Genomic DNA, 27087 nt, shown 5'->3' with positions numbered 1-27087 from the left:
GAATTTAAAATTATATAATTAAGCATAACATATAAAATAACAACGTGGAAATGTCCAAAAAGTTAAGAGTTTCACATAACAAGAAGAGTCCTATGGTATCTAAACACTTGTTTTATCTGCCAACAAAACTCAAATATAAAATCTTACTAGTTACTTGCTAAACACTGATCACTTAACTATGTAGTAAGAATCCAAGTCGAAGTTGGAAATGACAGAAGGTGCGAAACATATACTAAGATATAATGCAAAGCCAAATGATACGTCCCCAACATCAAGACTTGCGTATAATACAGCCAAGAGCTACCTTAAAAGCTACCCTACTAGCCTTTACCTCCAAATATAACCCCCTCGTTGCGAGCCAACCAAAAGAAATGACCGTTGCAAACACCCCCTAAATTTATTCTCTACTGTAAACATAAACTTTAATCATGGATAAATAATTAAGATTATTCAACTCAATTAATCCAGATTATAATATATATATACGTGTCTATATAAGCTCTTGTGCTAAAAATCATCAACCCCATAAAAATCCCACATTCAAACATTCTTTACATTCGCATCACTCTGTCTCTCTCACTGTCTCTTGTTTCATCATTTCTATTCTCTGACTACCTAATTCTATTTTAATGGAGTCGTGTAGTTTTTTGTTATTCTACTTCTGTTTTGTCTTCGTTTTTGCTTCTTTTTTCTGTCCTGCGCCGTCATTATCCGTAGCAACAAGGCCGGTCGTCAATCAAACTGCTTGTACTACTAATTCCACAAGGCACCGCCATAAGTGGATCGGACCCATCGGTCACCGGCTGATTACCGTCGACATTAACGGGTTGGGTCATTTCCGGTCAGTACAAGATGCCGTTGATGCAGTCCCGGAAAATAATAGAAAGAATGTTCTAATTCGAATCAGCGCTGGATATTACATGTAATACTTTAATTTCACATCCTTCTTTAAGAGCCATTAAAGCATCAATATATGCTTAAAACTGAAGAAAAAAAAATACATTCTTTGAAACGCTTAACCTACACGTTAAAAATGGCTGTTTCTTTTGGTGGCGTTGCAGAGAGAAAGTGGTGGTGCCAGCGACAAAGCCATACATTACGATGCAGGGAGCAGGGAGGGAGGTGACGTTCATCGAATGGCATGATCGAGCAAGTGATCTTGGATCCAACGGCCAACAGTTGCGTACTTATCAAACTGCTTCTGTCACTGTGTATGCTAATTATTTCTCTGCTAGAAATATCAGCTTCAAGGTAATAACTATAAAAAAGCACCGAACAGCTAACGAATAACATACTACTTCATAAATTCTTCACGTTAATAATTAAGATTGAATGGAGAAAGAAAGTGAAAGCAGCAGAGAACTCTCTATCAATGCTTCTGAAAACATTATAAATATATGCCCTAGATTTCCCTTAATACTGTGCTGCATGTGACTTTATTTTGGCGGTATAATATATATAGTTCAAATGACGAGTACATTGAAATGCTAATTCAACACCAAATACTTTGAAATATTTGATTAACCTTGAAAATAATAATGTTATCGAATTTACATTGTATAGAATACAGCACCGGCACCGATGCCAGGAATGCAAGGATGGCAAGCAGTGGCGTTGCGGATATCGGGCGACAAGGCGTATTTCTCAGGCTGTGGATTCTACGGTGCACAAGACACTCTTTGTGATGATGCTGGTCGTCATTACTTCAAGGAATGTTACATCGAGGGGTCAATTGATTTCATCTTTGGAAATGGCCGGTCCATGTACAAAGTAAGAACTATATTTATTATTTACATATGGATATTATATTATAATAAAAGAAGGATAAAGGGTTGTTCTCGTGACTCTCTTGAATGAAGAAATAACATATAAATAAATATATAATACACAAGTTGATAAAAAAAAATGAAAAGGACGTTGCATTGTGCTATAGCAAGTCTCAAAAGCTTTAAAAAAGGGAGAGAGCTTTTTTTCTTATCAACAGACCCTTTTGTCTGTCAGAAACTAGTGGTACCCAACTAACCAAAAAGATAACTCTGAAATACTTAAGTAAACAATCATTAATTGAGCCAAAAAATTTGGGTCTAAAAGTTTAATGAACATTCAACATTGCTAGATTCAGCTTTTCGATGGCATTAACTTCTTTCATAAGCATACGTCTCCTCTTACTTGAGCCACCTTCTTCAAATGAAAGAGCAACCACCACCAGCATAAGCTTTGTATGGGGCCTCCCTTATTAAGGTATTTTAGTACGGTAGATTTCAGTATGTTCACTCACGGGTTGGTTGCTGCTTCTTGTCGTCAGGACTGTGAGCTGCATTCCATAGCCACGAGATTCGGATCCATTGCAGCGCACGACCGAAACTCACCCGACGAGAAGACGGGCTTTGCTTTCGTGAATTGCAAGGTGACGGGTACTGGTCCACTTTATGTGGGTCGAGCCATGGGTCAATACTCCAGGATTGTCTACGCTTACACTTACTTTGATGACCTGGTTGCTCATGGTGGGTGGGACGACTGGGACCATGTCAGCTACAAAAATAAGTATGTTCCCTTCACATTTTCCTTTTATTAACTTTTACCCTAATCTTTTTCCACATGTTAATCTTAAGAAAGTCAAATATGAAGAAATTGTCGCCCTATTTAATCATAATACAATGCTCCATCTTTTTTATAATTGAAAATATCGATGACGTGATTGTGACAATCATCGACATTTTCGGAAACAATAAAGCTCATGCTTTGGTTCTATCAAAAGAAATGAATTACATTACTCTTAAATCAGAAATGATTGAATTTTGATGTCCTTGAAGAAATCATCAACAATTTCCTTTTGCTTATTGGTTCACGCTGCAGGACTGCGTTTTTTGGGGTTTATAAGTGCTGGGGTCCCGGAGCTGCGGCGGTGCGTGGAGTATCATGGGCCAGGGAACTAAAGTTCGATGAGGCGCATCCCTTTCTAGCCAAAAGTTTTGTCAATGGTAGACACTGGATTGCACCGTGGGATGCTTAAGTCCAACTCAAAAACAACATACAACCTATTCTATACACTATGTTCCATTTCCTTTCGCATAATTAATTCACTGATTCAATTCAATTTTTCTTCGCATATTGTAATTGACAGTTCTTTCGTTCATTTGTTTCTTCAAGATATAATACATCTTTTCTTACAAATTCTTACTGTATCCTTCCCTCTCATTCAACAATATAAGTGGTTCAAAGCAAAATTAACACAATACTCTGTTCATGTACAAAACTAGAAAGTACCCTTTTACAAAAACCGGTGTTTTCGAAGAATCGTCAAGCAAATTGCACACTGAACCTGGTCATTTAATCATAAACATCTTTCTCCATGATCATACATACAAAAGCATTTAATTTCTTGAAGGATCAAAATAACAAGGAAAGCTGTTTTATTACCTTGAAACGTTAAAAGAATATGTATTGAATATAAGGAAACATAGTCTACATCAGGCTATTGCATCACATTATACAACAGCCTTGCTGTGAGTCGAGAATTTCTGGGGATCTGCAAGATTAAAACGTGTTCATTAGCTAAGGGTAAAAAGAAAATGCTCCTTTTTGTCATATACCAATAGAAGAAGAAACAGTTCATCCAACATAAAGAAGGAATCTGCAATCTCTATATAAGATACCGATTACATTGCTTTGAAGAGTATTATATCAGTCGAGGTAATTTGGAACAGTGAAAATGAAGGACACACCACCTTCAGAAGTTAACGATTCCCATAATCATTGAACCAAAACAATTGATTCATGATTTGATTACTGTATGCCGATACTCGATCCTTTCGAAACCACTTTCAGGCCATTTTGTACTGCCAAATGGCCTTTCACCAAAAATTAACACAATGGAATAGGGAACAATAATTTCGAAACAACATGACAGGCAGGTTGGATGAAAACCAGAAGATTGCACATAAATGGTTGGTATAAAATTGCTTAAAAAGGAAGAGCCCTTACAGCTGGCTAAGATTGGTTAAATCAAACTTAGGAGCGAGCTCTTGCACGATATCATTTGGTGGTTGGCCACATTCTTGCATTTTTTGCATGAGGTCAAAAATCCTGGTGAAGTTATTAGGATCATTTTCATAAACTCCATTAAGCTCCTTCATCAGTTCATATTGGTTGGAGTAACGTTCATATTCTTCTTTGCTCAAACTGGATTTATGCTCTTCTAACCACTTTGGGTATCTTTCTCCAATTTCCTTCATGGGTTCATGAAGAATCTCCTTAGACAAAAGTTGTTGCATCATACTCTCCACAATGGATTCCATGTCCTGCTCAAAATTAAGGTACGATTATGATTAAATACATGCACTCAACTGTTTAAAGTACTGTATGTCTATATGATGCATGTCCATCAATCCATGCAGGAGTAAATACAACGATAACATACAATGCTATTACCTAGATGTCTCAATTGGATATATAACAAATTCGAATGTTTCACATGCATCTGAAATAAGACATTTTATAACCAATGAAAACCTATATCTATCATGAGCATATATAACATACCAGGCTTCTCAATCATACGAGTGACATGCGCTAAAAACAAGGACCAACTCCTTAAAGCCAAACTTCTACTTAGGGCTTTTCCCAATGAATCCTCCCTTGAAACAAAGAAATAATCACTTATACACCCATGGTCCTAAAAATATCATTTAATATGCATCAACACATATTCTCCCTTTTCTTTCGGGGGAATGTTCTTGGTGGATGGAAGGTTGGTTCGGAGGGGGCTGGTGAGGTTTGCTCCAAAGTTAAATGAATTTGAGGTATTTCGCTCGAAGCAGATGTAGAGGCCATCATCCTACTCTTATATGATAAAAGCCGTAGAGTGTACATTAATCAAATGCAAAACAAAGTCGGCAAGCACAATAAAAGTGGAAATAGGCAAGACAACCTTCTAATTTTGTCTTGCGAATCCAAAGTGTTCCCGACACAAACTCACAACTCAAAAACAGAATCCGGAGCCAGTAAATCTTACTCAAGTGATCAGCTAAAATACTACAAGTTTTTTTTTTTTTTTTTGAAAAAATTAAAATATAGTCTACCCCTAACATGCTGAGGTAATAATCAAATCCACTTTAGGATTCAACAAATACCTGACATGCAACAACAGAAAACTTAACTACCACGGCAAACAAATGCAAGAGGAGATAAAACAAAGCCTTAAAAGGAACAGGAAAGCATTCAAGCAAATATACCTGAGACCCAGAAAGCTCCTCAAACTGCTTCACCCAATCGTCGATCAATCCATCCTCTTCAAAATCATCTCCGCCAGGTTTCGACATTGATTCCAATCCTTTTATAGTCTCTCTAGTTTGTTCTCTCATCTTATCAAGAGCCTCTGTGACATGGGATTCACTTGACACCTTTTGCTTTCCCTTTTTCTTGCTCTTCAAGTCAGGTAATCCCATTCCTAATCCTACAACCCCACTTGGTAAAGAACCAGATTCTTGCTTCTTTTCTTCACCATCTCCTCCTCCTTCCCTATTAACCAAATATAAAAGCTAAGTATTTGGAAGAAATTGTAACAAAAATCCTAAACCTAGGCAAAACATCAGAATAACATCCAAGATATCTAATCAAACACCGAGCTGTTGAGGGAAAAAAAAAGGAATTTTTAGCTCGGGAGCAAATTTTTGGACCTAAAACAAAAAGAAAGTACCTTTGAGGAGGAGAGGTAAGGTTGAGATTCTGGAAATCGTCCAAAGCACCTGGAAGAAAAGGGTCAAATTCAAAAGATTTAAGAAACAGAGAATTAAAGGAAACAAAGAAAAAACAAAGAATTAAGACAAAAGAAAACATACTGTCAAGTAGTTGGTCTAAATCATCAGAGTGATCTGCCATTTTTGCTATCAAAGCTTCTAATCTAATCCACTGTTTCTCTCTAAATATAGGTAACGTAAAAAGTAATCATTCTAGCTCTTAATTTTTTTCTTCTTCCTTTTATTAGAGAAACTGGATTGAGTTGGATTGGAATGGAGAGCAGTGCAGGAGATATGGGTTTTGTCCAAAGAGGGGCAAAATCAAGATCAAGATCCAATATTTCAGATTGGTTTGAACGGGTTGACTGTTTTTTGACATATGATTGTCTTCACAGGCTGCGGCTGGAGTTGGGGACTTTGGGCTTTACGTTCTTGCTTTTGTCTTCCAATGTTACTTCGTTTAATCAACAAGAAAGAAAAAAAAGACTATTTTTATATATCTAATAGATATTAAATTAGATTTTGTGAGTTTAAAGTTTAGGTTTCTTTATTAATCAAAAGATGTGTTGAACAATAGAATTTTTTCCATAAAGCAAATGGAATCCATTAAAAAGGAAGTCTAGAACTACAATAGATTTTACAGCTTTTTTTCCGTTAAACCAATGCATAGTTAGTTAGAAGAGATGGAGTTAGAATGTCCCTTCACAAACCAGAAATCATCGAGATGGATGCCACAATGGGCCTACAAAGTTGGGATCAAACGATAAGATGGATCGGCCATGGGCCCATTAATTTGGGATCTATCCTAGCTTTAGGATGAAGATTTCAACCAACTAAATGGCCTAAAGGCAACCCCTCCCATTACTCAGGAAAACCCAAACTCAATTACATATATAAATTGGTGAATGCGCCTCAGAGTGCCCTCCATTATAGGGACCAAATCAAATTAGTCACTCTACTAGTAAATATATAAATTTAGTCCCAGAATCACATAGTACCAAACTGGAATAGAATTAACATTACTGTTTAAGAAATATCTTTTATTGTTTAACAGAGTTTATATTTTAAAGCATTCATGGTTTTATAAATGAAATCTTTTGTCTGGAATTAAATTATAATTGAAAAAAAATAATTTTCAAGGCATTTCTTATACAATGAATGTTATCTCTCTTATAATTTGGACTTAATTCTTTGTAATAGTACATGGACTAAATTAATCCATTTAATAATAGAGGAACTAATTTGATGTAGTCCATATAATATAGGGAACTCCCAAACACTTTAACCTATATAAATTCCATAACCATTTAAATTTAAATGAAGAAAAATATTAAAAATCAAAGCCATCAAATTTTTAAAAATGCATATAAGAATAATTATCTAAAATTTTCATAAAAACAATTTTTTTCAATTTATTTACTCATCTAAAACAACTTTTTTAAGTTTTCGGATGTGGTATAATCTCAAAATGTTACCTTATCATAATTTTTAGAATCCAAGTTTAAGAGTCAAAATGGATCTATCTTTTAAATTTAAGTACTAAAGTGAAAAAAAAATAAATAACAAAATATATCTAAGTGCAAAATTTACATCAATGGTGCCTTCTTATTTTTGCCTCAAATTTATCCAATTGTCAGCTACTGGAATGGACCAAATCGATTCAATTTCATACCCATGATCCAAAATGAAACGCATATAGTTTAATAAGCTTTTTCTTTATATATAAAGAGTTCGAATGAAATAAATTTAGGGTTTATTTTGTTTTTGTTTTTGTTTTTTAAAGCCTGCATGCCTAATGCCTAAAGGCTGCACTTTGGAAATGAATCAATAGTTCTAGATTTATTTATTTTTAAAATGTATTGACATCTATTTTAATTTTTTTTAACATATTTTAATTTGCATACAAATATAATAGGATTGTTTTAGTTATTCTAAATAGTAATGGATTAATAGGAGTATTATTTTTTATTATTATACTTTAGTATATGAGTTAGTAATAAATTAATTTTAATTGATAATTTTTAGTCACCCGTCTAACTTTTTTTTATTAACTTTTTTTTTATTTCACATCTAACTATTATATTGTTAGTAATGCATAATGGCATATCCCACATTAACTGAGGAATGACTTTATAAGAGAGTTTAAATATAGTCTCTTACCCGCATTGATTAATTGGGAATAAAGGCTTAACACATATATGCCACTATTGTTACTAGACACATATTGCATGTGTTTTATTTTTGGATAATTTTTTTTACTTGTTTTCTTTAAATATATATTTTTCTTTTTAACAGTTTTCAATTTCTAAACTATTACAATTTTTAAAAGGTTAATTTCTGGCTGTTTCTGCCCATTGGCTTATGGTTGTTCTTGAAGGTTGGATTGACCTTGCAAATTACCATTTTACTCCTTTAGAATGTCCTATAAATTACTCAATATGTTTTCCTCATTGCATACAACAATACACAAAAATAACCTATCTTTTATCCCAGCTCATTTGTTTCATTTCAGTATATTTTTCAATCAGTTTTTACTATTTCTTTGAGAAGAGCACACTACTATATAATCACACCGATTAAGGCGAATTTAATTCTAAAACAGTGATTCTTCCACGGTACAATTATTATTTCATTTATTTACACACAATTTATTTATTCAGTCAGTACTAACGATTTTATTTTGCAATAGTATATTTCTACATATAATACATATTTAATATATTAATATTAAATATTTTAAAATTTTATATCTCAGATACTTAGATAGCTGAGATTATTCTCTCATTAGCTGGTTATATCAATTGACAGCCGGAGGTATAACAAGTAAAAATCAATAATTATACCGCTTGTCATCAACCATTGAAAATACCCATTTGGAAACATGTTTAATTTCAGCTCTCAAATCTCAATGAGCAAACTGGGGAGAGAAAAAAAAATACAAAGTTAGCATTTAAGATCGTTTGCAATAATGAGTTTAAATTTCACTACTTTGGAGCCAACTTTATTATTATTTTGCCATCTTTATTTATGACCTAACCAGTAACCATTAGTATAGACTGTAACTTCCGATCCTATATCTAGACCTTAGTTAATCAATATAATCAAGTAAAACGTGATATTTAATAAGTTTAATTTTTAAAATTTCAATCATTGTCAAGATACCTTTTTTTTTAGTCAGTTTATTTACATTTTGTTTGGTTATGGTGAAAACGTGCATGGAAAATATATAATATCTCTTTAACAAAAGAAGTAATATTGAGTGATTAAAAAAAATACCTTATATATTAAGATATGTTAAAAAGTAGCACACCTACTAAATGTATGTTTAGGTGGATGTGTGCTGGGGTTTTCCAGCATCTTCAAAGCCTCATATATTATCCCATCACATGTGAGAGGCACTAATGCTGCTGGCAATGATTATAGGTCAGCCAAATCTCTGTTTGTAACCAAAAATAGGGGCACCATTTCATGGCATTTGTGGCCTCAAACATGGCTTATATTGCCATTAAATGTTGCAGGAAATTAAAAGAAAATTACTGCCTGCAACAATGCCGGAAGAATAAAGATTTGGCAAATATACATGTAAATGGTGATGCTTTGAATAGTCTGAAAAAAATATTTAAAAAGAAAAAGCCCATATCAATGGAATGATAATCCAAATCATATAGCAAATGGAACATCTTATCCTTATGCATGTAAGGGCTGTCCACATCAATAGTTGGTTGGCTACGGACAGTTTATTTATTTATTCATATATTTTGATGTGTTGTATAATCGTATAATAAATAATCAGATGTAGCTAAAAGTAATTTAGATGAACCATAAATTATTAATAATTTGCCTTCATGTTTGGACCTTTGATGTATTCGTTTCAAGAACTCACCAAAAGATGAAATTACTTAATAACTTTGCACATCAGCTACCTTTTTACATTGTGATTTTTCACATGGAATACGAAAAGTGCCCCTTGCATTACTTTGAATATAAATTTTTACTGTTGTATGCACATTACATAAAGATACCCAACTAAGTCGCAACTCTTTTCCCTATTTTCATATTACAATAAAAGTAAAAATAATAATAAAATCATATTTCCATTATAAAATTTCTAACAATTTTCTTCACTGATTTTGACTTCAAAATCCCAAAACCAACGTATAGTTTTTTTTTTTAACTTCTAGAAAGTGGTGAAAATCAGCAAAATTACATGTACTTGTTAACCAAGTTTACACAACTTGCATTTCACATAGTTTTTTTTTTTTAACATAAATTAAGTAGGGATCCGTTCGAAGCAAGAAAATTTCACATGCAAGCATCAAAGAAAGGAACCTGAAAACCGTTCGATTTTTATTGACGAAAACGTCCTTGTAATTTTTGGTAATAAATCTTGATTCTTTAGGGAACCAATATAAAAAGAAAGGAAAAAACAAAACAATAAATCAAATGCACGAGGGATTATTTTATGGACCTTTCTCACAACATCATTTATAATCTTTTCCTAATTATTTAATAATACATAATTTTGATAATTTTAACATTGAACCTCAAACTCTAAATCCTAAGCCTCAAACTTGAACCCAAAACCTAAATTCCAAGCTCTGAACTTGAACCTCAAACCTCAAACTCCAAACTCGAACTATACAATTCTTAAACCATAAACCTCGAACCTCAAATCCCAAACCTCGAACTTGAACTCAAACCTTGAACCCTAAACCTTAAGTTTAAGGTTCAAAGTTCGATATTCAAGATTTAAAATTTGAGATTTAAGATTTATGGTTTGAGATTTAAGGTTTATAGATAAAAAAATTACTAAACTTATATGTCAATAACATAAAAAAATTACTAAAATATCATTAAATAATTATTAATTTACTATGAATTGTTTGTGGAAATGCATTAATAAATTTGACTGATTCTTCTATAATAATAGTAATGACATCTTTTTGCACGATTATTTCGTTCATTTCAAGGCAGATAAAACATTTTGAATCACCTTTTCATGCAAGAAATCAAGGGATTTTGGAATGTAAAACCCAATTTGCAGTAAGGTTATTTGAGTCAATTCATCTTAAAATTGTAGTTAATGCTCCTATCATATAATATCCTTCTTCAACATGAAAAATGTGGATGATAAGAAACAGGACATGTTAGCAGAATTGAACACCTTGGGTACTTGCAGAGGCCTGTCACCTGTGTGTTTGGTCCACTGGCTAACCCAACCAAATCCCACAAAATGAATGCTTTACTGCTTTTTCCTTTCCCCCCTTTCTGACATGAAGTACATTGGAAGTGAAACCTGGTTCACAGTCGTTGCTATCTGATTCCATAACAATGGCTGCTAATACCATGACAAAAACTCCATATTAAGCTTGTAATATTTTCCAGCAACTGTGTAAGTGTTTTGATTGCGGATAATTCAAGAAACGGAGTGTGGGTCAGAAACAATGAAGAATTGAAAGAATACCAAACATTCATGATTCATCTATGAATGAAGAAATATTAAGAAACTACAGTAAAAGAAAATTAAAAAAAAAACAATGCAAAAAAACTTTGAAAATAGAGCATCAGATCCACGTGAATAGCCCCATCATTCAGTTTAAGCATCTGAAACCACACTAAAATCATCATCTTCCAATGGAGCTGGCAAGTTTAGATCTATCAAATTGTTGTCAAATTTGCCTGAATTTGGAGTAGCAGCAAGCAAATGGGATCTCTTGTGACCACCGAGTGCTTGTCCCGAACCGAACACTCTGTAACACAATGGACACTCAAATATCTTGCTGTTATTACCAGCAGCAGTGGTTGCGACTTTGCTTGTTTTTTTAGTTTCAGAGCAAACCCTTTTATGTTCATCCAATGTGTAAAAAGATCGAAATGTTTTCTTACATAGCTCACATCGATGCTTCCCATGAATCTTTTTCTTGCTAGACTCACGAACCTTGTTGTTCCCTTCTGAGTTTTGTTCCACATTTTTGCTTTTCCAAACATCTCTTGACAGCATCATAAGACACACAGCAATATGTTCTTCAGGTGAAGTATCGGAAACTGAACTCACCGGTTCTGGTTCAGTCGGTGACTCGACCAAAGTGGGTTTCCTCAACAACTTTTGTTTCTTGATTCCATCTGTTGTTTTTGTATTAGTACACGCTTTTGGGCATCTCTTAGATCGTCGCCGAGTTGGGTTTCTCGACTCGGTCTCACTTTCTCTGTCTAGAACAACTGACCCAGAAGCTATTACTGCAAATGAGAAATCGGGATCTGCGTACCTGAAACTCTTCATGGGATTCTCTCTTAACCCGTAAACAAAACATTTATCTTCGAGCACTTTGGTTTTCTCTTCTTGCTCTTCACCTGATGAAGACGATGATGAGAAAGCTGAGTCGGTACGGCCACCGAGTTGGTGATGCTGAGCCGTTTTTCGAGGCAGTGGATGAGTGGCTAAGTGACCTTTCATGTGACCTCCTAAAGCTCTGCCATTAGAGAATGTTCGAGCACAAAGCTTGCATTTCTGCTTCTCCATTATCAGAGAACTGAAGCAAAACGGAAGATCAAAGTTTTTACCTTCTCTCTAAAAAGCATGAAAAAAACAATAAAAGGGAAAGATTGGGAATTTAAAAGAAGTAGGTGACAAGCATTCCTCCACCAAAAGACGCACAATCCAACCCAAAAATTATGATTTTCTTTTAGTTATCATAAAATATTTAAAATAAACTAGGAAAAACAGTTCTACTATGATAACAACTAAATTACGTGGGTGGTAGAAAAAAAAAATCATAGAGTAAATTATATTAGTATATAGATTGTTTATAGATTGTATTTTATTTTAAAAAAAATAGTCACGGTTAAAGAGTAATTTGATTTATTCTAGTAAAAATTCCATTTATTTTTACTATTAAAAATTGGTGTTACTAATCGAATAATCAGACAGTTGCACATAATGTGCCATGTGTACCTCATTCTGACATATAATGACCAATTTTTAATAGTAAAAACGGATGAGATTTTTAACAAAAGAACCAATTTGCTCTTTGATCTAATATATATATATATGGACTAATTTGCCATTTTTTGAGTATAAAAGACAAAATGCAATATGACTTTTAATACACCATGCTACTTTTACCAAAAAATTATATAAAAAAATATATTTAAGGAAGATCTAATGTCATGGGCCAAAGTGTAAAGCCCGTGACTATCGCACTGATGCATTCCATGAAGGTCTATCGATTATATAGGATCATTTTGGCTTAAGAGAACTAGTCTGATTCAAAGAGCTATTAGAGAAATCTATCAAATTGAAGCTTAAGTGGCCCAATGATGTAGATTTAGAATAATAGGCTACTTGGGTAATTATGGGAACTAATCTTAGAAGATTGAGGAGAATCATATCTTATAAGATTTTATTTTATTTGATTATATAAATTGATTATGTAATATTGTAAATCCCTAAATTTAAGGGTTAGACTAATCACATCCGTTGGTGTAACTTGATCTAGACCGTTGATTTTGGGAGAGCTCAACTATAAATAAAGAGTCTCCCCCTCACTTATAAATGGTTCATATTATTTTGAATTCTTAAAAGTGATAGAATTCTTTAATAGTATTTACTTAAACACCTCTCATACATTGTTTTCTATGGTTATTTTATTTTTTGTCTTGTTTTAGCTAAAATTGCTTCCGCTATAAAAATTGGTGCCTTGGAGGATTTTTTTTTTGAATCCTCAATTGTTTGGTGGTTAGGCTGACTTAGGCGTGTTTGCATCGAAAGGATCACCTAATGTCACATGAATTGCAAGACTAAAGTTATAATCTTGTGACACTAGTCATTAATTAAGCCATGGGCTAAGGGGTAAAATTATATATATATATTAATTAAGTTATTATTTCATATGATATATAAGAGTTAGTTGTATATATTAATTATAATCGATTAAAAGTATTTTTAAAATTTAAAAAATTGTTCACTTTCATAAATAATTTAAAATAACATAGTTTAGATGTTGTATAAATATTATATATTGTTCAACCTGTCAATTGGTTGAATTAATGACATATTTTTTTATAAATTTTCATAATGTCAAGTGCTTTAATATTTTTTTCGTTAAATTGAAGTTGCTCGTTGTAAAATGTCTTTTATATTCCAATCTTGTACTGAAATTGTTTGATTGTTCTCTTATCGTATTCATTCTTCCAATCTTTAGTGGACTATAATTTTAATGTCAAAAAGTTTGAGAATAAATGATGTTAAAACAATTCATTAAAAAATATAAAGTAAAATAAGAAAAGTTTTAAAACAATGTTAAAAATTCTTAAGAGTAATAGTGATTTGATTTATAATTCTTTATTATGTTTCATTGTATCTACATGAATCTATTTATACACTTCTTTACATTCACAAAATGGAGGAAATGTCTACTTTAAATTCTGATTTTATTTTATATAAATTATTATTATTTATTGCCATATATGACATTAGTTTATTTAAAAATGAATCTTTGATCCAAAGAAAGGATGTAGCAATAGGTTCAATATGAATTGAATTGCTGACAAATGAGTAAATATATTCACTAATTATTATTACGGTGATTAATTGATTTAGTTATAAATTATGTAAGTACTAAATTACAAATTAAAATAAATTATTAGAGATCAATAATGTAAATACGAAAAAGTATATAACAAAGTTATTTAAGATATTTACTAATTTGTAATTAATATAATAATACATAATTAATAATAATAAAGAATTCATATTTAAATTTAAATTTAAAAAAACGAGATCCACTCTAAATATAATTAAAAAACAAAATATTTTGAAACTTAAAAAACTAACCTTCAATATTCAATGTTTTCCATATATGCTTGAGTTCCTTCTTTTTATGATATATGATTTATTATTTATTATTTTCTTAAAAAATATTTTTATTTTATTCTTGAATAAATTGATATGGAATTAATTATTATAGATTATCATTGTGTTGGTATATTTTTGCAAATATAAATACAACGTACCATCATGTTGATGTTGATGTTCATGGCATGCAAACTTTTGCCCTCAAAATATTGTAGCCAATTATACAACTCGCCAATTCTAATTTAGTTTATAAATGTTTTTGATGAGTATAAGTACATGAATTCACGATTTTGGAGATTAAAAAAATGTAACCTTACCCAATTTAACAAATTAAAAAAAAAAGAAGTGGCACTCTTTCATTTGAAAAAGGAAAAAGAATTTTTTTTTGAGTTTACAACTACAGTTGTAATATAATTACAAATATATGTTTAAATAAAATAGAATAAAATCAATATAAAACATTAATGTATTAAAAATTAAAAATATTCAGACAATAACATATTGTAAGATTATATGACAATTACATATAATGAGATTCAAATTTCGCTACTCTTAAAAAGAATTAAAATATATCTTAAAAATTATATAATCTAACAATTTTTTTTAAAGAAACTCCAAGTATATATATTAATAATAAGTGTAATTATAAATAATAACATAAAGCGAGAAATTTTGGACCAATCATAATTCATTGTACGTCATTATTGTTTATCTCTAATTAAATTAAATAAAAAAATTAATAAATTAATTTATTTTGCAACTTTTTTATTAAAAAAACCATATTCTTTAAAGATTATTTTATTCTTAACTAATTAAATTAATATGAGATAATAAATAAAATAGTTTAATTCTTTTATAATACTCAAAAGAGTTCAATTATTTTTTATTCCATAAACAACCTTAAAATTACTATATATCTTTTTTTAAAAATATTTATTTTTAATATTTAATTATATTCTTATAGAACACTTATCAATACTTTAATCTTATTCGTAAAATCTAAAGACTCTACTAATAATATACCAAATAATTTTCCTAAATTAAAATCTAAAATCTCACATAACATAAATAAAAAATAAATCAACAACCCCACATATAATTAAATGAAAATTTAAATAGTATTTAGTTTACCATCTAAAATTTTCGGAGGATTTAAGTTCAAATGTATATAATAATTTTATAAAAATGTTAATATTTATCGTATGCAATACTTAATTTGGAATGTACTCCGTATTGTATTTCAAAAATTTTAATTTCAGAGAGTTGTATGTTCGATTTTAATGAATTGAGAAGACGTTAAGATTAAGTGTAAGGATAAACCTGATAGCTTAGGGTTAGAATATTCTCTTCTCATTGGATTCTATTTATTTGCTTATTCTATTATTTATAAATAAATTTTCTTTTTATTTTTTTGCTTATGTAAAACTTATTTATTACATATATATATAATAATTAAACATAGAACTTAAAATAAAAAAAATATGTAATAACTCTTATAAATAATAAAATTCCTATCAAACATTACATAAATAACAAAAAGAATTAATAAATATTTATTTAATAAATAAATTTAATCTCTAAATCATAGTATTTCTTACAATAGATAAATGTAAATAAAAAAAAAAATTGAAAGAAGAGTGAGTGCCTGAGTGGGCAATGTCAAATCTCCAACTTATAAATCTCTGCAGATTTGATTAATGATCCTTAACCTTGAGGTTATTGTTGAAGGTTAACCTTTTTGCTTTTAGCCGCTTGAACAAGTCAAGCAAAATTATTGGCTTTGCTGCAGCGCTAGCCACGCCATTAATCCATTATAAAGCCAAGTGCCAAGTCCAAGCCACCTACTTCCTTTTTAAATATTAATAAAAAATCGAATTACTAAAAAGTACCCAAAACTTCAGTTTTTAAAATAAAACAATATTTTTGCCTTCAAATTAGTTAATACCTATGTAGTAAGTAACATCAGTTCAGCATTAAAACGTGAATCACTCTTATTCACCATTTTTGAGGAAAATCGAGAACAGTATTTTTTTGAAAATAAAATAAAATTTGGTTAAAAAAGCATATCTATTCATGGATTTGGACTTGTTAGTGGTCCAATAACTGTAGGACAACGAGAGCCCAAGAATATTATCAGTTCCATTTTTAAAATAATAATAAAGAACAACTTCTGAGATGATATTTTATTTTACTGAGATCTTGAGATATTTTTAAAATTAACGGCTGCGATTAAAAGAAAAAAATAAAGAGGTTGTAGTGATATGATCAAATCGGGTTAAAATTTAGAAAATTATATCGGTCACCTAGAACTTATTGCATCAATTATCGAATACGTTGATTTTTTTAAAAGAATCAATTTCTCTCCTTTAATGTTGATTAAAAAGTAAACTCACATTTTTTAATGTAAATCATACATGACATGATCAACTTTTTTTTTTCATTTTTACTTCAATTGTTGGTTTAAAATGATCTTACAAGATCTCTACTACAATGTGATCTTTAAATAGGTGCCCTAAATAAAGCTTTCTCAAATATCAATTTATTATTATTGTTATCTATTTAATATGATTTGATTTCGACCAAAAAATGTTGATATGTTAATTTTAGTGATAACGTAAATTTGAATCTTGAAGACAATATTATTAAAAGAAATATCCATAAATGTTGAACATGAATAATAAACTAACAATGAGGAATAAAGAAGATGCTTTAGTAAAATGAATTGATTTTGGATTGAGTTGGTGTCAATTAATTTTATGACACAAACTCATTTAATAAATTATTTTTGAAAAATAAAACTACCTTTCTTAATAACTCAATTATTCTATTTTTATTCTTTAAAAATGGTTAGTGAGTTGAAAAAAAAACCATTAGTGGAATTATTTATTTGAAAATACCTCTAATTACTTTTACCTGGTATAATATTTAGTATTATTATAAATTTTTTTTATAATACCAATAAATATTAAGTATAATAATAAAGCATATTATATTCTAAAAGTAAATAACACACGTATTAATAAAACTTCTAATAACATACATCCATTTAACAATAAAATGACAAAAGAAATTATTGAATAGAGATTTTCATTAAAAAACTTAATAATAAATATATTTTAAATAAAAAAACCACTACTAAGTTATATTTTTTTAGCGATACTAATAAATAACTACTATTAAAAATAATTATTTATATTAAAAAATTTATTTTTTAATTAAATTATAATTATTTAAGTAAACTGGATGAGTTCTATTTTTTTATCTAAAAAAAAAAAGCTCAACTCTTAATATCATGCGACTAATGTAATTTTAATTTGCCATCAAACAACTATAAAGATCCTCAAAGTGGAGTTGTCAGCCACAATATCACATTTTAAACATACCACAAAGGTCAAATTAGATTTTTTATCTACTTTTTTTTTTCCATTTTTTCCTAATAATATTAATAATAGTACTCAAATAGAATTACAAAATGACCTATTTTAGTTGTTTGTGATAACTTTTTATTTGAAGAAGAGATTCTTTTTTCTTTTCTCAATAAACACGTTACTATCATCAAGTAAAGATGTTCCCCATTAATGCCCAAAATGGAGGATTTAATTCTTTCTTTGCAGATGTTCCAACAAGTTATTGTCAAGGCATGTAGGTGCCTGCAATGATTGATAAAAAGAAAGGGTGTTTGAATTGAATCATAAGTGCTTTACTACAATACCATTGACCACACTGATAAGGATGATCAAATAAGCCTAAAATCCCAGTACCACAATCTTTTCCACTCATTTGCCCAACTCTTCTCTCATTTCTCTTTTCCCCAACCTAACACTTCTTATCATCTCTATTATTGTGTCTGCAAAAATAACAGTTGAAATATAGGAACATTTACATTCATATCGATCACATTTCGTATGGTATTCGTATCCGCTACATCGGGTCTGCTTCCGTTCGGAACAAGAAGTTTTCCTCGGAATTTCGTTTTTGTTGGTTTTTAGATTGGAAGTGGATAGTAATTTAGCTTAGCAGAGGCTTCTCTGGATCGAACTCGCTTCCAAAGCCATCCCCGACTGAGTAAATTTCTTTTCCTTTAGCCCATAAGACGAAGTAGAGACCGATGAACATGAGGAACATTCCGGCAAGGCTGCATTTACAAAAAAGATTCATATTATGTTGGAAAATTTTGGATTTGGAACTTTGAAGAAGCAAATCGGTGAATCTCTGTATATATATGGTTTACCTTCCTAACGAAATGGTCTGGCCTAAAGTAATAAAGGAGAGAACTACTGTAATGACTGTTCCAATGGGGCAAAACATTGAGACAAGCACTGGTCCCCTTTTCTTCATTGCCCATCCATTGAAGCTTACACATGCTCCGCTCACAGCACCTCCCTGCATGTCCGAATTAGAACAAAATCAATGCAAAAAGAAAAGCTGCATTAAAAGGGGACGAAAATTTATAAAAGCTTGAAAATGTAAAGCAAGAATTGATGTGCTTATAGCATTTTATGAATTGTTTCGAATCTTTCTATATGCATTCAAATTTCATCTACCATGTAAGTAGTTATGACATTACACCAAGAAAGGGCAGTTGTATACCAGTAGAGAATAGCCAACTAGGTCCAAAACACTGACAAGGGGCCAACCCCATTCGGCACCATGATTTTTGAACAACTGCACTATTGAAGTTATAACCAGTCCAATAAACGATGTTATTGCACATAAGGACATCGGAGCCGGAAAATCACCCAAAGTTGCCGCCTGCAGAACATGAAATCTTAGCAAAAAAAAAAAAAAACACTCATATTTAGCCTTCCTATATTTGTTTTCCATTTCAAGAATACCTGCAATACAACACTGCTTGATAGAACTAGGACTGCTGCCATGAGGTACATGCAACCGATGATCTTATTTTTGTCGAAAATATCGTTATCAACTGCCGGGTGATCCATCATTGCATCTCCTGACGAGTCAGTACTCTGCATTATACTCATTGTAACGGCTCCTGCGACACACACGAACGTGCCTACAATCTTTATTTTACTGTATAGATATGTTAGAACAACTTTTTCTACCCTGCATCAACATTGCCAAAATTCATCATCGGGTTTTTCGTTACTGATTTGATTACCAAAAAACAAAAAAAGAGAGAACTGAATTTAGTACCTGAAAACCCAAGCAATTATAAAGATAAGCCCAGGAGCAAGGTTTGGCATGGCTGTTGCCACTGCTGGTGAAGTTAGATTAATCCCTTTGAGGTAGAGGAATTGGAACAAGGTCACCCTGCAACAAAGATGATTTAACATAATTGAAAATGGATTGTCGACATCATTACTTAAGGCATTTTTTTTTATCTTGTTTCTTCATCATATACATACATACGGCCTTACCCTCCAAAGGAGATAAAAACAAGCTGAATTATCAATTTCAGTGTTAGACGGTTGGGCCATAGGCTCCTGCAAAAATGAATGAATGTGAATTGACACCTTCAAAAAGTTTTCATTCATGGCTAAAGCAAAAGAAAGAAAGATTACCTTTCAAAATAAAAAGCAAAAGGAGAGAGACTAATGAAGGTGGCAAGGGTGAAGCAAATAACAATGGTGAAAGGGCTAAGGCCAAGGGACATGAGATAACCAAGTAAAACCGAGTTCCCTGCATTAACAAATTGCACTCCTATCAATCCTCCTATTATTACCACATCTTCAATCACATCTCTTTTCAGGTACACCACCATCTTACTTTTTCCCCTACTTTCTTTCCCTTCCAAACATAGAACAAAGAGAAGAAAAAAACAACAACAATGCTTTACGTATACAACTTTTTCTCTCTTTTTTCCCCTTCCTGAAAAAGCAGATGATCGAACCCTTTCTTTATTTTGCCCCTTTTTTTAAAAAAATGTTTGTTTCTGATTCTACATCAAATCACTTTGCTTCTTTCTTTTTGGTTTTGGGGCATGTAATTGTAACCGAAGGAAAGCATTTTGTGTTTATTCTTTTTTTCTTGGTTATCTCTGTCTCCCTCTCTCATTTGGGACTTGACTAACATTAAGAGGCTTTCTCCTGGTTATTCGCTAGAGGATGGTTATACAAAGGCTCTACCATTGTTTTTAATGGCTCCTCTCATTCTCTTTTTATAGCTTTCCACTAAAATTTAGCTCCCTAGAGTTTGTATTTATTTATTTTCTCTCTCAAACTCTTTGTTTGGATTTTTGGAGCACTGTAAATTGTAATGCAAATAATTCCCACATTTTTTTTTACTAAACATTTGTCATATTCAACCACCATCTCTGAACTAAACCCTCTCAAACACACATTTGGACTTGGATCCTGGCAAAACAGGGCATGCAAAGTCTTTTGGTCAAATCAGAAAATGAGAAGAAAAAAGGAAAATCTATTTTGACCTTTCAAAAAATTAACTGACATTTTTTAATCTCATAATGTGTATGAATCAAAATTTTCTGTTAGAAAGAAAAAAAAATGACATTTTTTTTTCAAATAAAAACCTATAGGTTCTTGACGCTTCAGTTATTTGAACACTCTCCGTCATAGCCATTGTCTCTTCATAAATCACCTTGGGCACTGCTAGGCCAAACTCTATTGCAACAGGCAATGCACTCAGATCAGAGAGTGAGTTGTCAGCAGAAACCATTCTACAGTGTGGAAATAAAGCAGAGAACAGCATTTAATGCTGATCGACAAACAGGCGCAACAGCCCAATCTCAACAAGAGATAAGTTTATGATTGGCAAACAAGCGCAACAGCCACATTGCTCACGCACCATTGATTCCATCTGGGAGAAGAAGCAATATGTTACCATCGTGTTCAAGATCAGTCATAAATGAATCACTCCAAGTACATTAAGTCGAAGTCAGAATATTTTATTCCACAAACACGATTGACCATATCCTAACCTCTATTGCACAAAAAAATTAGAATGCATTCACTAGGTCTATGTGTCTGGCAGACTTGATGATGAGCTAACTATCCACCCCGACGATTAACCAGATTGTATAAAGAAGATTATGGCAAAAAAATGAAGGAACTATGAGCAGAAAATCAGAAAGCTGGGTGGAATAGGAGTAGGTTAGCAGATTTTTAACATGTAAAACTTGAAGTTATATCTTTTCCTATGCAAAATAAGCAAGACTAATTACCAGGAAGATAGGTAGAAAACAATCCACAATATGCACAAATGCAAGGAATGAGATGGAGTGTTCCAATCCCACAACTACAAAGGCAGGCCGTGTATGACATTTGATAGAGGCCTTTCTCCAAAATTAAGAAGAGAATAAGTAAGGGAACTAATTTAGATAATAAAAGAGAAATGTGAAAGTAAGGCTCTCTATCCTGAATAATTAAATAATTTCAAGATCACTAAAAAAGCACTCACGGTTCATTGTAAATTCCCACTTGATTTCTTTCAAGCATGGTCACTTATGTGCCTGCAGGAACCAAATGTTGAATCAGGCCTTTGAATTCAGGAAAGCTTGCACATTGCATATTTTCCTACCATCTTTGGGGTCTCCATCAAATGTGGAATCAGACATGTTTTTAAGGTAACATGGCTCATCTATCTAATGCAAGGTGGGGTTTGTCAAACACTCTTGCCTCTCCACCAAATAGGTTAATTCAATTAACAGCTATAAAAAATGGAAAATGCAAATTATGCATCTTTTCAATGACCCCATTGCAGCAGAACAAATAATATCTCTGGTTTTCCTGTATGTGCATGATCTACAATCTACTGCAAATGCTGAGCTTGTAAGAGAGAGAGACAAACAGAGGCATTTCGCTAGTTGCTTCTTAATTGGAAGAAATTATTTTTAAAAAATTCACATTCATTTTTGAACTGGTGTTGGCTATTTGCTCGATCAATATGATTCTGCTCTTAGCCTTAAAGCTTTCTACCACAATTATAACACACAAATAGCATTTACAAGGCGAAAAATCATTCAGAACTCTCCTGTTAGTAACATCTTAATATGCGAAACAATTGATCAAGGAAAACAAACTTAATACATTTCAACAAAACTCAAAACCAAATCATTTTAGAGTCTGAGTCGAGGAGCACAAAAAAAAAAAAGGCTACTCACTGTCAAAACCATTTTTTTGAAAAACGACGAGAATCGACTTTATTTGAAAGTGAAAATTAAAACGAGAGTCACCACCAATCTTTATTAGGTGTGATCGGATCACCTTTGTTTTAATAAAACGTCTTAGTTTACTAAAACGGTGCTTTTGGTCTACGAAACTCGAGAGAACGGGTTCAGGAGTTGGTTATGTGCGAGGAAGGATTAGCACCCTCGCCACGCCCAAAATTGGTACCAAATTATTAGCTAATGTCCTAATGTCGAAAATTGAAAATCGGGAATAGATTCAAGATATGATCCTCTTTTTTGTCAATGTCGATTTTAAAAACGCTTGAATTAGCTCAAAATGATTGCTAAAGACTTCCTTGTCTCGACATATCGGAGTATCACACATTCCGTAAGTTAGAACACGATACTATGAACTCCCAAGCGCAAGTTTGTCTTTAATATTAATTGGAATTCCGTGTGTTTTAAAACTCAAAAAGATATTTGACTATTTAGAACCAACAAGAAAACCGAAACCCTGTAAGTTAGGCACGATTTCTCGAATTTCTAAATAATAAACATCGCTTTTGTTTTAAGGTTTAGAAAATGCGGACAAAATTTTAAAGAGAAATTCGATTATTTAAACAAACGAAAGATCGAAACCCAACACATTAGGGCACGATCTATCGAATTGCTAAACACCAAACTTCGCCTTTGTTTTATAAAGTTGACCCAAAATACATTAATTTGACTCGAAATGAAATAGAATCATGAATTTCGGATCAATAAATTGAAAACTATAATGAGATAATTGCGAATGAAAGGCGAATAGACATGGAAAAATATACATGGATAACGAACTCTATTTATGAATGGAAATAGTATAAAAATAAAAAAAACGAGTTAAATAGTATAAAAAAAAAAAAAAAACGAGTTAACATACACACAATGGCAATGGGCTCACATCCAAACAATAATAATCAAAATAATGGGAACTAAAATGTAACTACTTAAAGAGACTAATCAAAATAAAACTATAACAAGTTATCAAACATAGATGAATGAAATTAGATGGCAACACAAAAGACTAATGGACTATATGAAATGATAATATATGGAATAATATGACAACAACAAGCACATATAACATACAACATTTGAATATCAACATGAATAATCAAAGACAAATAAATAATATAACAAGGTTTAAAATAAATGATAGATGAAACCAATCAAAATAAAGATATAAAAAGTTAAAATAAATAATATATAAAATTTAAAATAAATAATGTAGGAAATGATTTAGAATAAAAAGGTTTTGACATGAACATAAAACAATTCGGAATAAAATAATATGCAAAGCAATTTCAAATACGTAATATACATAATAAATTAAAAAATACACAAGGTACTACTAGAATAAGACACTTTAAAAACATATGTAAGAGTTTAAAATAAATAATGCGTAAAAGAGAAATTTAACGTAAATAATATACATAAAATATATAAATATGATCCAAAGCAATACATATACATAAATGTGTATATATATATATATATAAGATAAGGAGCATATAAAAATATTTTAAAGTAATATATAGAAAGTTCAAAATGAATAACAATAAAAGGAATTTAAAATAGTATAACTAAATAACACATACGAAATTTTAAAGTACATATTATGTATAAAATGATTTAAAATAAAAGGTATATAAAAAACTTCGAAATGATAATATGTATAGTAATGAATAATATATGTAAATTTTAAAATGAATAATAGTTTAAATATGTATAATATGTGAAAAAATAAAATAAATAATAATCAAACCTTTTAATATATGAGAAAAAGGGTTAATAACGAATAAATGACAAATTTGCGAGAATAAATTTGAATCAAACAAATTTAGGACTAAATTAAGACCTAAATGAAATTAAAAATGAAAACTACAAATAAAATAAGCAAAGAGGGATCAAAACGAAAGGTTGCGAATGGGCGAAGGACCAAACGAGAAATATTCCCGTGTCCACAAAACAACACCGTTCCAATGTCCAATCTTCAGATGGTCAGAGGACCAGATTGAAACGAACAAAAAATTATGCGGGAAGATTTAAGAAAAATAAAAAAAAACAAGCAAGGGCCAGATTGCACTACGTCACAAAAGGGGAGGGGCTTCGCGCGCAAATAGCCCAATTAGCAGAAACAAGCGGATCCTCCCGGGTCGGGTCGCGCGTCCAGGTCAGGGCATTAAACGGCGTCGTTTTGGTGCCTAAATCTAAGGCCTAAAACGGTGTCGTTTTTGAACGTTTATAAAAGCTAATTTTTTTTTTTTAAATTTCATTTTACACCACTTCAAAGAAAAAAATTTTGAAAGCTCCTCTCAACTCTCTCTCCCTCTGAACTCTGGTTGGGGGGTCTGGGCATCAACCACCGCACCGACCACCGATTACCGGCGACGGCACCGCCGTCTGCGGTGGTCGGATAAAAACCAAAACCTTCACCCCATCCTTTTGAAACCCCCTAAGCCTAGATCCGGACTCAAATATCCCAAAAAATGAGCAAGACGCCAAATAAACTCAAGAAACCCCTCAATTTCCGACCACCGATCCTAGGCAGTGGCCTCCTCAGCCGTTCTCGACGTCAAAACATCGAGATTTGTTCTCTAAACCCCTTTTTTACGTTTTATTTTTTAAGCCTTTTGTAAAAAGATTTATAAAATAAATAAAACAAAAACAAATATCAAAAACGAAAAATATAAAATAAGAAAATAAGAAAATAAGAGCAACCTTTTAAACTAATTTTCTGCCTTTTGATTTCTCTCCAAATATCTGTCTATAATACAATCTTTTTGTATTAAAAAAAAAACCCCATACAATCGGTTCTTTTCGGCTTTATAGCCGATTACACTGATTCATTTACTGTTTTTGCGTATTTGCGTGTTGTATTTGTCTCTGCTCTTCTTTGGTCTGTTTGCAGGTGACAGTGAAGCGATGGGACGTTGGCGTGTTGCAGGCGTGGCCAGGAGAGGGGTACGGCGCACATGGGGCTAGGTTTTTCTTTGTTTTCTGAAAATGTTAGGAATGGGCTATAAGGTTGGTTTGGGTAGTGGGCTTAGTTGGGTTTCTAAAATTGGGTAGTGCATTGGGCCATAGAGTATTTGGGCCTTGTGAATAGACTTTAAACAAATTTTTTATGAATTTGGACTGTTTTGATTTTGTTATATCGGGTCCGGGCAAATTTGGGCGCGTACACTCACAATAGAAAATAGATAAAATAGTACTAGGGGCCGGTATAGGTGTAACAGAGTGCACCCTGAGAAAGTGCCCGGCGACTCCTCGATGTTGTGCTCAGGCATTATGGTTAAAAAGATAAGTGTAGGTAAGAGTTTTGTCTTTCTATCATTTCCTGCTTCAAAAAGTCAGTACACCTTTTAAAGAAGAAAAATCAAACTACAATAATATATACATATACACCACTGAATATAACCAAAAAAATTATTCACAAATGCATTACATCCTTTTACAAATCAAAGAATCGTTTCATATCTTTTTCTTTTCTTTTTTCTTTTGGTGTGAGCAATTTTTAATTCATACATAAACAATACTATAAAAAAAATTCTAAAAGAGCTCAAAAAAGAAGACTCTTATGTAATCATCAAAAGAAGAAAAAGACTACCGATTAAAATCTCCGACTATAAAATTGCTTTGTGGTAAGAATTTTCAAGACTCCAACAAAGAATCATATTTAAAGTTAGGATTTATCCATACAATACTTGAATACTTTTCACTTTTTTATTTCGTGGCTTCAAACTTAAATACATTACGATTCCATTGATCAAACTATGGGTCAACTCGAGTATATGACCAATCTCACGTGTCGCTAGACCTGTCCAAAAAATGGTAGAATTTGAACAAAATACAATGCTTGAAAAATAGGCTTAGGTAAAAACAAATATGAGGAATATTTTTTGAGCTCGGCTTGGTCTATAGCCTGAATATTATGCTATAAAATAATAATATATAAATTATATATTTATATTAAATCATTAACTAAATAACAATTAAACACATTACTCAAAACCTAAAAAAAAATTATCCAACTAAATATCCTGACCCAATAAAATTTTAAAATTTATATTTAATACAATAAATTATTTATCATATTTTTTTTGTGTTTTTTAATATAATAAAACATTTATTATATTTATGGTAGTTTTTTAAAATATAAATATTTTAATGTGTTAGAAACTTGTATTTTATCGTTTTTTAGTGCTAGTGTATTTTTAAAAAAAATAATTTTAAATAAACAGCAATCTAATAAATCTAATATTGACAAGTCAGGTTGGGCTCAAGTTTACTTTTCTTAAATTAGGTCGGGTTTTGATAAAAAAATAATTTTATATTTCGAGTCGGGCTCAGACCTGAAAAAATTG

The 27087-nt window shown here is 31.4% G+C and overlaps 4 protein-coding genes across 8 annotated transcripts; 1 reads left to right on the top strand and 3 right to left on the bottom strand.

The window, feature by feature from the left end:
- The first annotated feature begins 466 nt into the window (after positions 1-466).
- On the top strand, positions 467-3174 carry LOC121211131 (probable pectinesterase 68). Its single transcript, XM_041083469.1, has 5 exons — positions 467-922; positions 1062-1251; positions 1564-1770; positions 2306-2544; positions 2857-3174. The coding sequence occupies exons 1-5, from the start codon at positions 630-632 to the stop codon at positions 3011-3013; spliced, it is 1086 nt and encodes a 361-aa protein (XP_040939403.1). The 5' UTR covers positions 467-629; the 3' UTR covers positions 3014-3174.
- LOC107886078 (peroxisome biogenesis protein 19-2) lies at positions 3110-6410 on the bottom strand. 2 transcript variants are annotated; one of them, XR_001680633.2, is made up of 6 exons: positions 5841-6199; positions 5699-5747; positions 5235-5520; positions 3985-4301; positions 3421-3529; positions 3110-3322 (listed from the first exon to the last, which is right to left on the bottom strand). XR_001680633.2 is itself a non-coding variant. In XM_016809903.2 (5 exons), the coding sequence occupies exons 1-5, from the start codon at positions 5878-5880 to the stop codon at positions 3484-3486; spliced, it is 738 nt and encodes a 245-aa protein (XP_016665392.1). In that variant the 5' UTR covers positions 5881-6410; the 3' UTR covers positions 3287-3483. The 2 variants fall into 2 exon arrangements, 1 of the variants encoding a protein (XP_016665392.1); XM_016809903.2 differs by having other exon boundaries at positions 3287-3529; positions 5841-6410.
- A 4780-nt stretch (positions 6411-11190) lies between these two features.
- LOC107886076 (zinc finger protein ZAT9) lies at positions 11191-12398 on the bottom strand. Its single transcript, XM_016809900.2, has one exon. The coding sequence runs from the start codon at positions 12256-12258 to the stop codon at positions 11335-11337; it is 924 nt and encodes a 307-aa protein (XP_016665389.2). The 5' UTR covers positions 12259-12398; the 3' UTR covers positions 11191-11334.
- A 5857-nt stretch (positions 12399-18255) lies between these two features.
- On the bottom strand, positions 18256-26114 carry LOC107886073 (WAT1-related protein At5g47470). 4 transcript variants are annotated; one of them, XM_016809897.2, is made up of 10 exons: positions 25442-26114; positions 21973-22024; positions 21086-21372; positions 20118-20235; positions 19974-20039; positions 19750-19866; positions 19428-19659; positions 19183-19344; positions 18824-18975; positions 18256-18727 (listed from the first exon to the last, which is right to left on the bottom strand). In XM_016809897.2, the coding sequence occupies exons 4-10, from the start codon at positions 20207-20209 to the stop codon at positions 18601-18603; spliced, it is 948 nt and encodes a 315-aa protein (XP_016665386.2). In that variant the 5' UTR covers positions 20210-20235; positions 21086-21372; positions 21973-22024; positions 25442-26114; the 3' UTR covers positions 18256-18600. The 4 variants fall into 4 exon arrangements, with proteins under 4 accessions (XP_016665386.2, XP_016665381.2, XP_016665379.2 ...); XM_016809892.2 differs by having other exon boundaries at positions 20118-21372; positions 24810-26114; XM_016809890.2 differs by having other exon boundaries at positions 20118-21372.
- Positions 26115-27087: the final 973 nt, after the last annotated feature.

The sequence above is a fragment of the Gossypium hirsutum genome, chromosome A12, assembly GCF_007990345.1.
Source record: "Gossypium hirsutum isolate 1008001.06 chromosome A12, Gossypium_hirsutum_v2.1, whole genome shotgun sequence".
Taxonomy (NCBI): domain Eukaryota; kingdom Viridiplantae; phylum Streptophyta; class Magnoliopsida; order Malvales; family Malvaceae; genus Gossypium; species Gossypium hirsutum.
The sequence above is the reverse complement of the archived record's forward strand: the minus strand, read 5'-3'. Positions and strand labels throughout refer to the sequence as shown.

Coding starts and splice junctions, on each gene's coding strand:
- LOC107886073 (XM_016809892.2), bottom strand. CDS start 20,317: ATGGTGGTGTACCTGAAAAGAGATGTGATTGAAGATGTGGTAATAATA. Junction 20,040..20,117: donor TTTGCTTTTTATTTTGAAAG/GTAATCTTTCTT, acceptor TCATTTTTGCAG/GAGCCTATGGCCCAACCGTC. Junction 18,976..19,182: donor TAGTTGGCTATTCTCTACTG/GTATACAACTGC, acceptor TCGGACATGCAG/GGAGGTGCTGTGAGCGGAGC.
- LOC121211131 (XM_041083469.1), top strand. CDS start 630: ATGGAGTCGTGTAGTTTTTTGTTATTCTACTTCTGTTTTGTCTTCGTT. Junction 923..1,061: donor ATCAGCGCTGGATATTACAT/GTAATACTTTAA, acceptor GTGGCGTTGCAG/AGAGAAAGTGGTGGTGCCAG. Junction 1,252..1,563: donor CTAGAAATATCAGCTTCAAG/GTAATAACTATA, acceptor TACATTGTATAG/AATACAGCACCGGCACCGAT.
- LOC107886078 (XM_016809903.2), bottom strand. CDS start 5,880: ATGGCAGATCACTCTGATGATTTAGACCAACTACTTGACA. Junction 5,748..5,840: donor TTTAGACCAACTACTTGACA/GTATGTTTTCTT, acceptor CTTTTCTTCCAG/GTGCTTTGGACGATTTCCAG. Junction 3,530..3,984: donor TTAACCAATCTTAGCCAGCT/GTAAGGGCTCTT, acceptor TTAATCTTGCAG/ATCCCCAGAAATTCTCGACT.
- LOC107886076 (XM_016809900.2), bottom strand. CDS start 12,258: ATGGAGAAGCAGAAATGCAAGCTTTGTGCTCGAACATTCTCTAATGGC.